The sequence below is a fragment of the Miscanthus floridulus genome, chromosome 14, assembly GCF_019320115.1.
Source record: "Miscanthus floridulus cultivar M001 chromosome 14, ASM1932011v1, whole genome shotgun sequence".
In the NCBI taxonomy this organism is placed as follows: Eukaryota; Viridiplantae; Streptophyta; class Magnoliopsida; order Poales; family Poaceae; genus Miscanthus; species Miscanthus floridulus.
The window spans coordinates 91,381,296-91,396,294 of NC_089593.1; the positions used below are offsets into that span (position 1 = coordinate 91,381,296).

A 14,999-nucleotide genomic window follows, 5' to 3' on the forward strand; every position below is an offset into this window, starting at 1 on the left:
CTTCACAACGATAGTTTGGCTAAAGACCTTTGCATTGCTCTAGACATCATTAGATTGAGTAGTGGCCTATGTCTTTAGTACAAGCGAGGCTTCGCTCAGCATGAAACTAATCACACTTTAAGACATAAGTGAGTTGTCATGTACCTTTAAATGGTGCCATATGCCCCCTCCCCCTAAACAAAAACCCATATCATCATTTTTATAATTAACCTTTGTTGTCTGAGGCCATGTTTATTTTCACTAGAGATTATAAAAAGTGCACTTGTACAGTCACAAATGCAAACAAACATGCAAATTGTGCAATCATACTATAACAATCTAGCCTCCGGGTTGCTACAATTTAGCAATCTACTCTTCCTATACTTACACCAGACTGTGATATCCGAGAAATAGAAGTAGACATACAGGTTGTAAAAAATTACACACATTTACCATCAATTACAGGAAGTACCAATTGGATTGTTTTTCTAACAGCAGAATTTGCTAGAGGACACCATTAAAATGTGGCTTTTGCCACGGGCCACTAAGAGTCTGTCTTTGCCAAAAGACATTCTAAATCTGGACTAATATGGTACAAGACACCAAATTCATTATTACATTTGATTTTATTTAATAGACAACCCCGTGAAATGACAAATATGCCTTTGCCTTTTATCTTCTTCCCGAACACCTCTTGAGATCCCGTCACTTGTAGTCGTTCGTGTCGCACGGAAAGGCATGGAAGAAGACCGTGGCATGGCGCACCTCTCCTCTGCTGGTGGTGCCCGCAGAAGGTGGCTGCGGCCCTTGATGGGTGCGTGACGACGACATCGCTGTAGTGTCGAGATGGCGGACTAGAGGGGGGTGAATAGTCTTTTCTAAAATTAATCGCGTCAGCTAACCGAAACAAATGCGGAATTAAAACTATCGGTCTAGCCAAGACTACACCCTCTATCTAAGTTCACAAGCACCTTAAAAAGATCCTAATTAGGCAACAAATGTGTCGGGCTAGCTAGAGCTCACCTAATCAATTTTAGAGCAAGGTCACACAAACCTATGTACTAGTACTTTACACAACCGAGGGAGCTCCTACACAACTAGTTAAGCAAAAGCACAAAGCCCATAAGCTCACTAATAATGCTCAATAATAAGGCTACACAAGTGTAGGGGGTACGACCCCGGATACCCACAGCAGACTACATGGGTTGTGCCCCCAGGGGCGGCCCAGCCCATAAGACGAAGCCTTGTGGAGCACGGCATTGCTCGGCGCGCTCCGCAAGACACCGGAAAGATATCCTAAAGATACTACGAGATCTGTTAGGATACGTATGATCCCATGATTCCTGTAATCTGTTATTACTTTCCGGTTATCTCCTAGATCTAACCAACTTGTAACCCTGCCCCCCCAGACTATATAAGGCGGGAAGGGACCCCCTCAAAACACACACCATATCATACGATAGCCAATACAATCCAACAGACCACAGGAGTAGGGTATTACGTTGTGCCGACGGCCCAAACCTGTCTAACTCTTGTGTCTCTGTTGCCTTCTTATTCTCGATTACACGCATCTCTGCCGATCAATCTACCTTCGTGGGATACCCCTCGGAGGACTACCGATGATATTCTGTCGACAGTTGGCGCGCTAGGTAGGGGTGTGTGTGCTATTTCCATGTCGAACAAGATGGTACGTTTTGCAGGCTCTTTGTCCCTCCCACAGCCGGGCCAGATCTTCATGGTCGGATTGATCTCTTGGATCATCAATGCTGACGGAGTCGGAGAGCTCATCGAGCCGGTGCAGATCGATACTGCGTCGATCACCCCAACACCTGTGACTACAGATTCGATCTTGGAATTCCCACTGAGGTCGTCTTCATCGACAACTCGATGCCTGCTTCCCCGTTGCTCGAGGAGACAGATCAACAACAATGATCTGATTGCATCCATCGATCAGGTTGGCCAGAAGCTCACCGATTGCCTCTCCATCGCAGAATCGGCTCTGACCACTCTTGTTCAGTGCCGACCACCCTCCGATTCAGATCTATTGGAGGTCGATTAGGAAACTCCAGGGGTTACGGCCCTACCCTTCAGGCTCACCAGCACTGCCACCGCCTATCAAGATGCCCTAAGGGACAAGTTCACCGACTAGATCGCCGACCAGCTCTCATCGACTATCAACATGATACACGTCGGCCGATGCCCTGAAGCATCCCTCCAAACCATCCTGGACGAAAGTCTAGACTCCGAGTTCTAGGGCTCCATGGAGACCGTCGTCGAAACCACCACCGTACAACCTCCTTTCCCGCCTTTCTGTGGAGGCAGAATTTTTAATGTCAGCATCGACATCCCCCCACGGAATGGGGAAACCGAGGAGGAACGCGCCGCCCGCGTCAACAGGAACATCAACCGTGCGCAGCGCCGAGCAACCGAGGATGCCCTTGTGCTAGCTGAGGCTACTCACAACGAGGAACCTAGGAAGGCCATGCCCACTTCACCGTAACCTCGACGACAAATTTGTCCATGTCGACGGCCACGACGTCTACAAGACTCCAAGCGCCAACTTGGTTACGGCCGCCAATGAACTCGTCGGGCTCCAGCAAACACCAGAGGTCGCCAAGGTCGCCGCCATGCTTAAAGCGGTGCACTGCCAGGTCAATGAGATCCACCAGGATCAGAGACCTTCATACTCGATAAGCTCGATTCGCTGATCCACCGCCCCAAGATCAAATCGCCGCCCCAGCAGAAGCCGTTTCGCCGACCAGCATCATGATGATGCACAACCCCTCCAGGGGGAGCTAGGGGGCACCGCATCGACTACCCTCATCAACATGACCAAGAGGTCGAACAAGACGTCCGAGCGCACCTCAACAACCTCTAGGACGCACGATGTCAAATCGATGGGCGCCGTTTTTCTCGCCATGAAGAGGAAGTACGCCAGCGTCAAGAGTACGGGCAAGAGTTCAGAGATCCGAACGTAGCCCTCCAGCCACTCAACGCCGGCAACGTGGCATATGGTGACGATCCCAAGGGGACCCGAGCATTCATAAGGGCACTCCGGACACTCCAGTGGCCCCGTGGTTTCAAAATCACCGGGGTCGAGCCCTATGAGGGACGGATGAACCCCACACAATGGCTACAGGCTTATGCCACTGATGTGCGCACCGCCGAGGGAGATACCAGCGTCATGGCAAACTATCTTCCCATCATGCTCATGCCAACTGTGATGAACTAGTTCACCAGCCTTGCCTCGGACTCCATCGGATCCTAGGAAGAGCTGAAGAAGGTCTTCATCGACAACTACATGGCTACATGTACTCAGCCGAGCACCAAGCATGATCTGAACCACATCTAGCAGAAGCCGTCTGAGCTCCTCCGTAGCTACATCAAATACTTTTTCGAGATGAGGAATTCTATTCCTAACATCACAGAAGCTGAGGTCATCACCGCCTTCGTTCGAGGACTCCATCACCGTGACCTCCGCTCCAAGTTTAATCGCAAGCCGCCAAAAGGGATTAGCAAGATGATTACGACCACCGATCAGTACGCCGACGCTGAGGAGGCCGAAGTGCGCTTCAACGAGGATGTGGGCACTCACCGCTCAACTCGCCACAGCGATGAGTGTCTCGACGACCGATGCCACAACGACCGCCGCTACGATGATCGCAGTCATCATCGGGACAGTGGCCATGATCGGCCAAAAGGATCCAAATCTGGTCAATACCGCCACCGCCGACCAGACCACATCGTCACCGCCGTTGATGAACCTCGTGCCAAGCACAACTACGACGAGCAGTATAAGAAGATCCTCGAAGGCCCATGCCCTCTCCACAAGAATAGCAAGCACAAGATGAAGGACTGCCTCGGCTTGGCTAAGGAGTTCCAAGCTAAAAAGCCGAACGACGACGACAACGATGGAGCCAGAGGCCACCGACCACCTAGGGACAACAACAACGCCTTCTAGGATCATGACAAAGTGGTCGCCGCCATCTTCGGGGGCCTCACCGCCACTGAGAGCAGAAGAGATCGGAAGCTCACCGCCCGCCGGGTGCTCGCCATCAATGCGGAAAACACCGTCACCAACCCCATCTATCGCCCCTGGTCTAAGGTCCCCATCACCTTCAGCAGGGCCGACCAGTGGGCGGACATCCCCTACATAGGATGTTTCCCCCTAGTTCTTGACGCAACCATCCAGAAGGTGCTTTTCAGAAAAGTACTCATCGATGGCGGAAGCACTCTGAACCTCCTCTTTGCCAGAGCCCTAAAGGAGTTGGGCCTTGGGATAGGAGACCTCACATCCTCCGACTCCTCCTTCTTGGGTGTGGTACCTGGCTGAGCATCCAAACCGCTTGGAGAGATCACCCTCCCGGTACAATTCGGCATGACTAGCAACTACCACGTCAAGCACATCAACTTCTACGTCGCCGACTTCAACACCGCCTACCACGCCATACTTGGTCAGCCAGCTCTGGCCAAGTTCATGGCCATATCGCACTACGCCTATCTGGTGCTGAAGATGCCTTTGCCTGTAGGAGTTCTAGCCCTGTGGGCCAACCTCTCCATCGCCTACGCCTACGAGACAGAGAGTCTTGCCCTCGCCGAAGCCACCGACCTCTCCATCCAGATGGCTAACGTGGTCACCGACGCTAAGACGGTGCCCGCCGACGACCTAGAGATCCCATCGCTGGAGCCTCCTCGCGCCTCCACCAAGTCCAAGGAAACAAAGGAGGTCAGCCTTGGCCTCGACGACCCCTCCAAGGCCGTGAAGATTGGGGCTCACCTCGACCCCAAATAGGAAAGCGCGCTCATCTCCTTCCTACATGCCAACACCGATGTGTTTGCTTGGAAACCCACAGACATGCTGGGGGTACCATGGGAGAAGATCGAGCATTCCTTGAATGTCTCACCGACCATCAAACCGATCAAGCAGAAACTCCGACGATTCGCATCAGACAAGAAGGAGGCTATTAGAGTAGAAATAAAATGGCTCCTAGCTGCCGGATTTATTAAAGAAGTGTATCATCCTGAGTGATTAGCAAACCCTGTTCTCATTCAAAAAAAGAATAAAGAATAGAGAATGTGCGTTGATTACACTGATTTCAACAAACACTGCCCTAAAGACCCCTTCGATTTGCCTCGGATAGACGAGGTTGTAGACTCCACCGCTGGCTATGAACTGCTCTCCTTCCTTGATTGTTACTCCGACTATCACCAGATATCCCTCAAGGAAGACGACCAGATCAAGACGTCGTTTATCACGCCTTTCGGTGCGTATTGCTATACCACCATGTCCTTCGAACTCAAGAATGCCGGGGCAACCTACCAAAGGGCCATCCAGATGTGCCTCGATCAACAGATAGGCCACAACGTCAAAGCTTACATCGACGATGTGGTCGTCAAGTCCAAGACCACCGACAATCTTATCGCCAACCTTGAAGAAACGTTCGCCAACCTAAAAAGGTACAGATGGAAGTTGAACCCTTCAAAGTGCATCTTTGGAGTTCCATCCGGCATACTCCTGGGCTACATTGTCAGTGCTCGTGGCATCGAGCCCAACCCCAACAAGGTCTCCACCATCACCAACATGAAATGGCCAACTTGCGTAAAGGACATATAGAAGCTTATAGGCTGCATGGTTGCTCTCAGCCGCTTTATATCGTGCCTCGGCGAAAAGGGACTACCATTCTTCTTACTCCTCAAGGCCTCTGAGCGCTTCTCCTGGTTGGAGGAGGCAGATACAGCTTTCGAGCAGCTCAAGTTGTTTCTAGTCATGCTGCTGGCTCACGATAAGCACGTGGTGGCGGCGGCGGGGACGGAGGCCGACGCGGCGGCGGTGGCTCAGGACGCGTTGGAGGAAGAGGCGGTGATGGACGCTGACGTGGTGGTGCTGGTGCTGGTGGTGGCGGTGGCAGTGGCGGTGGCGTTGGTGGCACAGGATAACTTGGGAAACGAGGTGGCGATGGGGCCCGACGCGTTGGCGCCGGCGGGGGCGCCGGCTCAGAATAACTTGGGAAATGAGGTGGCGATGGGGGTCGACGCGTTGGCGGCGACGGTGGCGGCGATGGCGATGGTGATGGCGATGACGATGGCGGCGTTGGTGGCACAGGATAACTTGGGAAATGAGGTGGCGATGGGGCCCGACGCGTTGGCGCCGGCGGGGGCGCCGGCTCAGAATAACTTGGGAAATGAGGTGGCGATGGGGGCCGACGCGTCGGCAGCGGCGGGGGCTTTGGCTCAGAATAACTTGGGAAACGAGGTGGCGATTGGGGTCGACGTGTCGGCGGCGACGGTGGCAGCGATGGCGATGGCGATGGCGATGGTGATGGCGGCGACGGCGGCTGTGCCAGTGGACGTGTCGGCGGCTCAGAGTACGCAGGAGGCCAGCGAGGCTCTGGCGGCGACGGAGTAGGCGGCGACGACGAGGGCGTGGCGGCGGCGATTGGGAGCGTGATGACGAGCTTCTCGCCCTCGAACCTGGCGCGGACGCCGTCGGTGTCGCAGTTGTCGGGGAGGCGGAGGTCCTTCTTGAACCTGGCCCACCGGCCGCCCCTGGTGGGGCGCTCGCCGATGGCGCGGAGCACGCCGTGGTTGTCCACCTGCACCCTCACCTGATCCTTGCGGAACCCCGGCAGCGAGATCTCCACCACGTCCTGCTCCTCCCCGGCCAGCTTCCACTCCACATCCGGCTCGAAGTCGTCGAACACCCGCTCCGCCGCCGCGCTCCGCCGTCGGTCCATGGCGGCTGGCCGGAGACTGACGCCCACCAAATAAAGCTGCTCGCTTTTGCCGCGAGCGAGCGTACACGACAGCAACCCCTCGACGTGTATTTATGGTATTGGTATTGCACGGCGTGGTGGCGTGACGACGCCGAATTGCTGCCATGGAAGGAGGGAAGGGTTGCTTGCATTGGTGAGGATGCGCAGCACAGCAGGAGGCAGCCGCAGCTGACATGGAGTGAGAGCTGTGGCTTGGGTCACCTCCGTCCTTGGGCCAAGGACATGGTTCCTTTCTTGCTGCCCTGCCTGTGTGGTGGTGGCCTCCGATCCATGGCTCCCATTCCATAGTGGATGGAGTGCTAGCTGAAGCACGAAGGCAAGACCAAAGCACACGTGACTTGCATTGCGGGTCTATGTTAATTCCGTGGCTCGAAATCAAATTAAATTACGATGATTGATTGCTATAAACTGATTGACACAAGATGTTGAATTGTTCAGGGCCCAGTTGCAGTGCACTGTATTTCAGTTGTGGGTATTCTTTTCTGAACCTGAGCGTTAGCATGTTAAGACAATATATATGGGCCTAGGCCCGTACAAGATTTATACCAGTCAGTTGGCCCAACAAAATCCTGAGCATGAGCAGGAGTAGTCGGCACTTGACAGGTACGTGGGCCCGTGTTAGCCCACGACACGCGTCGTACGGACATGAGCGTTTTATTTTAAAATTTGCAAAGTGGGAAACACGAGTCCATTGGCTATGTGAAAGTGAAAGACGACACAAATCTATCGATTGAATGGCAGAAAACTAGGAGAATTCACTCTATCGTTACGCTGGGATAGTCCAATGCTAGAAACTTTCTATGCCTATTAATTTATTTAGACACTATACTTAGAAACTGTTTTTAATAGATAGTTGTTAAAGAATATTTTTTGTCCAATCACAAATCTTCTCTCTTCATCATCTAACATATCACATCTCTTCATGCCTTGGTTCTTGTATACACATGGTTTCTTATCTAAGAAATCATTTCCTCATTTCTCTTCTTTAATTGTAGCGACCCATCATCCTTTTTTCTTAGTTGGCACCTTAATTAATGAACATAGAAACTATGCAGTTTATTAGTTGGAGTGCCCTACTTGCAGACTAGGCCATTGCTTGGTCTCCATTTTTCTTTTTCACCTCAATCTTATACTGAAAAGAACATATGTACAAAAGTCCACCAATTTAGTAAATATGCTTGAATAAACATGACACATTCTTAAGAGGACGTGTTGTTTTTTAGAGTTTATTAAAGGATTATGCCCTTGTCCATTTTGCTTGAATAAACGTGACATATACTTAAGAGGTCGTGTTATTTTTTTAGACTTTACTGTATTAAAGGATCATGCCCTTGTCCATTTGCACTACAGCAGGCATAGGTCATTTTTAGCGCCTCACTTGAGTAACCTTCACAACGATAGTTTGGCTAAAGACCTATGCATTGCTCTAGACATCATTAGATTGAGTAGTGGCCTATGTCTTTAGTACAAGCGAGGCTTCGCTCAGCATGAAACTAATCACACTTTAAGACATAAGTGAGTTGTCGTGTACCTTTAAAGGGGGCCATATGCCCCCTTCCCCTAAACAAAAACACATATCATCATTTTTATAATTAACCCTTGTTGTCTGAGGCCATGTTTATTTTCACTAGAGATTATAAAAAGTGCACTTGTACAGTCACAAATGCAAACAAACATGCAAATTGTGCAATCGTACTATAACAATTTAGCCTCCGGATTGCTACAATTTAGCAATATACTCCTCCTATGCTTACACCAAACTGTGATATCCGAGAAAACTGTGATATCCGAGAAATAGAAGTAGACATACAAGTTGTAAAAAATTATACACCTTTACCATCAATTACAGGAAGTACCAATTGGATTGTTTTTCTAACAGCAGAATTTGCTAGAGGACACCATTAAAATGTGGCTTTTGCCACGGGCCACTAAAAGTCTGTCTTTGCCAAAAGACATTCTAAATCTGGACTAATATGGTACAAGACACCAAATTTATTATTACATTTGATTTTATTTAATAGACAACCCTGTGAAATGACAAATATGTCTTTGCCTTTTATCTTCTTCCTGAACGCCTCTTGAGATCCCGTCACTTGTAGTCGTTCGTGTCGCACGAAAAGGCATGGAAGAAGACCGTGGCATGGTGCACCTCTCCCCTGCTGGTGGTGCCCGCAGAAGGTGGCTATGGCCCTTGATGGATGCGTGACGACGACATCACTGTAGGGTCAAGATGACGGACTAGAGAGGGGTGAATAGTCCTTTCTAAAATTAATCGCATCAGCTAACCGAAACAAATGCGGAATTAAAACTATCGGTCTAGCCAAGACTACACCCCTCTATCTAAGTTCACAAGCACCTTAAAAAGATCCTAATTAGGCAACAAAGGTGCCGAGTTAGCTAGAGCTCACCTAATTAATTCTAGAGTAAGGTCACACAAACCTATGCACTAGTACTTTACACAACCGAGGGAGCTCCTACACAACTAGTGAAGCAAAAGCACAAAGCCCCTAAGCTCACTAGCAATGCTTAATAACAAGGCTACACAAGCCAAATTAGAGAGCGCAAATTACTTAGCTACACAAACTAGGCAATGTCACTAACAAGGTTACTAAAACTAAATTAGCCACGCAAGCGAGCTACTTCTATGCTACACAAGCAATAAGGCAACTAGCAAGCTATTAAAGCTAAGATAGTCATAAGAGCAACTACACAAGCACAATGTAAATTAAAGTAATACAAGCTTGTGTTTCGCGGAACGCAAACCACCGAGAAGATGATGAAGACAATGTTAACACGAAGATTTTCTCCCGAGGTTCACTTGGGGCGTGTTTGGTTGCCCGCATAAGGGCAAACCAGGCTCTCCGGATGCAGCCTGCTCATGTTTGGTTCCCTGGCCACCCTCCCGACCCAGGCTTCGCTCGTGCAAAAGCCCTCTCCTAGCCTGGCTCACGAGGAACGCCCAAATCGGCCATTTTTCTTCATCCTGGCTCGCTCCGTGCTCCCGCGAGCTCGCGCGCCTGGCGATTCGGTGCGCGGGGAGATGGCGCGAAGATCCTAGGGTTACCTCCCCCGTTCCCGCCATTCACCGCCTATATATCTTCCCTCCCGCCGCCTCCCTCTCTTCTTCTTCTTGTCGCTCCCTGTCTACGCCGCCGGTAAGCTCCACCTCCTCTTCCTCCTCCCCTCGGTGTTCTTGATGGATTCATGGCCTCCTAATGCCTACCCCATATCTCGATTTGTTGCAGGTGCCATGGATTTGCGTCCTCTCGAAGCAAGTGAGTTTTTTCCCTCCTCTTTCTCCATTTTTCTGTGCGATTTGAAACCCTAGGTCACCATTGTTTGTTGATCTCGCTGCAGGCACACCAGATCTGATTTCTTGGCTGTTATTGCGGTATGGATCCTTGTTCTTAGGTCTTATTTTGTTTTCTTGTTTTTTTCAAGTAAAAATCCTATTTTGTGTATGCTAATCCTCTTTTCTTTGCTTGTGTGCTTGTAGATCTGAGCTCCCTCACCTGCTAGGTTGGGCTTTTGCTGGTGCTGCTGCTTGTTGACGTGGGTATTTTGTATATCTACTCCCCCTCTCACCTCCCTCCTAATCTGTACCGTGTGATAGTGAGTCCTGCGTTCTTGGATTTGGATGCATGTCCTACTTTGTGAGATTATGAGCAAGTATATGAAGTTGCCATTTTGTCTAAGCTATTATCCAAGTCTGTGATGATTCCTTTTGTCCTGAGCTATTGCATTAGTCTATGATGATGCCTTTTTCTGAGCTATTGCCCTAGTCTGTGATGATGAAAGTCTTATTTTTAGCATGTTCTAGTATATGATGAATCCTTTTTCTAAGCTTTTGTCCAAGTCCATGATGATGACATTGTCATTCTGAGCATTTGTCCTTAAATTCCATTCATTTTTTCTAGATGGACTTGGAAGAGAAGAGACGCATTCTTTTTGCTCGTGCTGCTGCTCTTATCACTGCTATGTATTCCCTGCTGTTTGCTAGACTTAGAATGCTATAGAGTCAGCGGCCTCAGATCAGTTATGGTCCAATGAGCATTAGGGATGAGGAGCGCCAAAGGAACTTGAACTTAATTTACAACTACAATGATATAGAGTGTGTGAACATGCTTAGAATGAGAAGGGCACCCTTTTTTAGTTTGTGCAACTTGCTTAGGGAGAAGAAGCTACTTGCTGACAACATAAATTCTTGTGTTGAAGAGCAAGTTGCAATGTTTCTCCATATTGTTGGTCATAACCAACGATTTAGAGTTGTAAAGCAAAACTGGAGAAGGTCTATAGAGACAGTCCACCGCCATTTTAAAGATGTGTTGTATGCTATTGGTGAGCTTAGACAAGAGATGATTAGACCTCCAAGCAATGAGACACCAGTAAAGATTAGCAACAGCCATAGATGGTATCTTTACTTTAAGGTAAAAAAAAACCTGTCATATAGCTGCTAGGATATTGCTGCATTAGCTCATGTCAATTTACTATGCAATTTTGGATGCCATGTAGGACTGCATTGGGGCCATTGATGGGACTCATGTATTTGCCAAAGTTCCAGCCAAGATGCAAGCTGCATTTAGGGGTAGAAAGAATGCCCCCACACAAAATGTGCTAGCAGCAGTTAGCTTTGACTTGAAATTTACCTATGTGCTGGCTGGTTGGGAGGAATCAGCTCATGATGCCACAATTCTTGCTGATGCATTACAGAGAGAGGATGGGTTGAGGGTTCCACCAGGTAATTAAATCAACTGTGATAATAAGAAGCAAATATAACTGCAAAATGATGAATCTAATTGAACTCCACATTTGTTTTAGGCAAATTCTTCTTAGTAGATGCTGGATATGCTTGTCGGCCTGGATTTCTTCCTCCTTATCGAGGTTGTAGGTACCATCTTAAAGAATATGGGAATAGGAACTACCCAACCAACCCAAAAGAGTTGTATAATTTGAGGCACTCTAGTTTGAGAGTAACTGTAGAAAGGGCATTTGGGGCTCTGAAGAATCGTTTTCGCATCATTGACACCAACAAACCATTCCATCGCTTGAGGACACAAATCAAGCTTGTGCTTGCATGTTGTATAATGCATAACTGGATCCTTAGTTTTGGGGTTGATGAGGTTATTCCAGAAGAGTTCTCTTGGGTACCAAATGACACAAATAGTCAGCCCCATCCTGCTCATATGGATGACAATGCTGCCTGGGCACTTCAGAGGGATGAATGGGCTAATCACATGTGGGCTAATAGGGGTCTTTCTAGAATCTAGAGTTCTATTATGTATCATTAAGTTGCCTGTAATTTATTTTATTCATGGATAAATGTTGTTTTTTTTCCTGTGATTCTACACTTGATCTGAGACTTTGGGCAATAGCAATGATGTTTTTTTCTGTGATACTACACTTGATCTGAGACTTTGGGCAATAGCAATGATGTTTTTTTTCTGTGATACTACACTTGATCTGAGACTTTGGGCAATAGCAATGATGTTTTTTTTTCTGTGATACTACACTTGATCTGAGACTTTGGGCAATAGCAATGATGTTTTTTTGTGATACTACACTTGATCTGAGACTTTGGGCAATAGCAATGATGTTTTTTTTTCTGTGATACTACACTTGATCTGAGACTTTGGGCAATAGTAATGATGTTTTTTTTTCTGTGATACTACACTTGATCTGAGACTTTGGGCAATAGCAATGATGTTTTTTTTGTGATACTACACTTGATCTGAGGCTTTGGGCATGTGCAATGATGTTTTTTTCTATAATACTACACTTGATCTAAGGCTTTGGGCATGTGCAATGATGTTTTTTTCTATGATACTACACTTGATCTGAGGCTTTGGGCAATGTGCAATGATGTTTTTTCTGTGATACTACACTTGATCTGAGGCTTTGGGCATGTGCAATGATGTTTTTTCTGTGATACTACACTTGATCTGAGGCTTTGGGCATGTGCAATGATGTTTTTTTCTATGATACAAAACACCTGTGCTGAGGCTCTGGGCATGTGCAATGATGAATTAGGCTATGGCTGAGGAGATGATGGCTGCTGATGAGCTTGTGTTCCCTGGACTGGATGGTGGTCTTTTGGCTGGTGACAATGTGGTTGCTGGGGATGATGTGACTGGTTTCATACCAGCATCACAGGAACCTGCTCAGTAGAGGACCTCTCTGAGGTGGACTGAGCCCATGTCTGCCTTTGTGCTGAAGCAGATGTGCCAGCTCATTACCATTGGAGTGAGGACTGATAAGGGCTTCAAAGAAGTGCACCTGAACAAGGTGGCAAAGGCCCTGCAAGAGTTCTGTGGTCATGAAGTTAGTGGTACCCAGGTGTACAATCACCTGAGGAAGTGGAGGCAGAGGTGGGTGAAACTGTCCAAGCTGAGGGACCTTAGTGGAGCTCAGTGGGATGAGGACAACTGCATGATTGTTCTTGAGGAGGAACACTACAATGGTCATACCAAGGTGAGCAAGAACCTGTGATACTACAACTTGATTTGTTAGATGACTCTTTGAAATATTTTGTCATTATGGCTAACAAGGGACAGTTCATTATGCAGGACCACCCCAATGATGCTCCACTGCTCAACAAGCCCATACAACACTACAAGCAGATGATGGTCATCTTTGCCAATGGTTAGGCAACAGGCAAGTGGGCTATGGGCTCCAATGAGCCACTTGGCACACCATCTGACTGTGCTGAGAGCTCACTGAAGACTGAGATCCTGAATAGTGGCAAGACTGTGACTCCTGAGGATACCAAGAGTGAGGGAGGAGTTGGTAACAAGAGGAAGAGATCCATGCTGGCAAAAGAGGATGTTGTTCTATTCACTGGCATGGCAGAGGCAGTGAAGGATGTTGCTGATGCTATTAGGTCGACCAAGGTTGAGGATTCCCACCCTGAGCTATATGGTGCTGTTATGTTTGTGCCAGGCTTCACTGAAGAAGCACTGATGTGTGCTTGTGGCCATCTGCTGGACAACAAGGCCTTGGGTTCAGCTTTTGTCAAGATGTCTAACTCCCACCGTGAGCTATGGCTAAGGACCTACTTGGCCAAGCACTACTACATGTGAAGGCTTCACAGCTTGGGGTTGATCCTTTTGTGCAGTGCCTCTTTTGTGCATACCTAACTACAGCTGGTGGATGTGTAGTGGGTTGACCTTCTCTTTTGTGCAGTTGATCTGATCCTACATAGCTTACTTACTAACACTAACATATAGTTAGTGTCTTAGATAACCCTGCACCTACAACCTAGATCAACCTAGTGGTGGCAATCTGACCATGAGTCCATTGCTAATGGTGTGAACCTTGTGGTTCTGAACTTGATATGGGCACCAGCCTGTGCCTGTGATTTGCACAATTTCATTCTGAGCACTTGCCTTATTGCCTGTGATTTTTGTTTTCTTATATCTGAGCACATGTCCATTGCCTGTGATGCTTGTTTTCTTATATCTGAGCACATGTCCATTGCCTGTGATGATTGTTTTCTTATATCTAAGCACATGTCCATTGCCTGTGATGCTTGTTTTCTTATACCTGAGACTGCATTCTTTACCTAGCTGGTGCATCTCTTTTTGCCTGTGTTGACATTGATGTGAACTTGATGATTTGAGAACTAATCTGATCTTGTTTGCCAATGATGTGACCATTTCAATATGAGCTTTTGTCTAATGCCAATGATGACGTTTTTTAAAACTAAGCACATGCCTTGTGCCAATGATGAGGTTTTTATATATATACTAAGCACATGCCTTATGCCAATGATGTTTTGGTTTATTATACTGAGCACATGCCTTATGTCATTGATGAACTTTAATTTTTTGTTTGTCATTCCATGGTCTAAAAGCTGAAGAAAAAATGAAGCCGATGGCGTGTTCGTAGTGGAGCATGCGGTATGCATTGCAAAGAAGGATGTAATATTCATTGCAAACAAAGTGTTGTAGCAAAATGATGTAATTTTTAGTGGAGGGTGTAATAATATTAGTTCGGGCTTTAGTAATTTTAATTTAGCTTTCCAAAATGATGTAATATTCATTGCAAACAAAGTGTTGTAGCAAACTTTGGACTTGCTGGTGGTAACCTTACCACTAAATCAAAGTGGTAACTCCACCAGCTTCTATGCAGGCAACCAAACATGGTTCCTGCATCCTCTTGATTTGAATCCGATGCAGGTTCAGGAAACCAAACACCGGCTGCATGTGACCAGGCTGCTGGGAGCCAGCCAACCAAACAACCACCCCTTGC

At 47.7% G+C, this 14,999-nt stretch overlaps 1 protein-coding gene and 1 pseudogene across 1 annotated transcript; both read left to right on the forward strand.

Annotated features, from left to right (window-relative positions):
* Positions 1–4,357: 4,357 nt before the first annotated feature.
* Positions 4,358–6,385, forward strand: LOC136503989 (uncharacterized). The gene is made up of 3 exons (XM_066498891.1): positions 4,358–4,433; positions 4,560–4,705; positions 5,708–6,385. The coding sequence occupies exons 1-3, from the start codon at positions 4,358–4,360 to the stop codon at positions 6,383–6,385; spliced, it is 900 nt and encodes a 299-aa protein (XP_066354988.1).
* Positions 6,386–12,782: 6,397 nt separating this feature from the next.
* LOC136503990 (uncharacterized) lies at positions 12,783–13,828 on the forward strand (annotated as a pseudogene).
* The last annotated feature ends 1,171 nt before the right edge of the window (positions 13,829–14,999 follow it).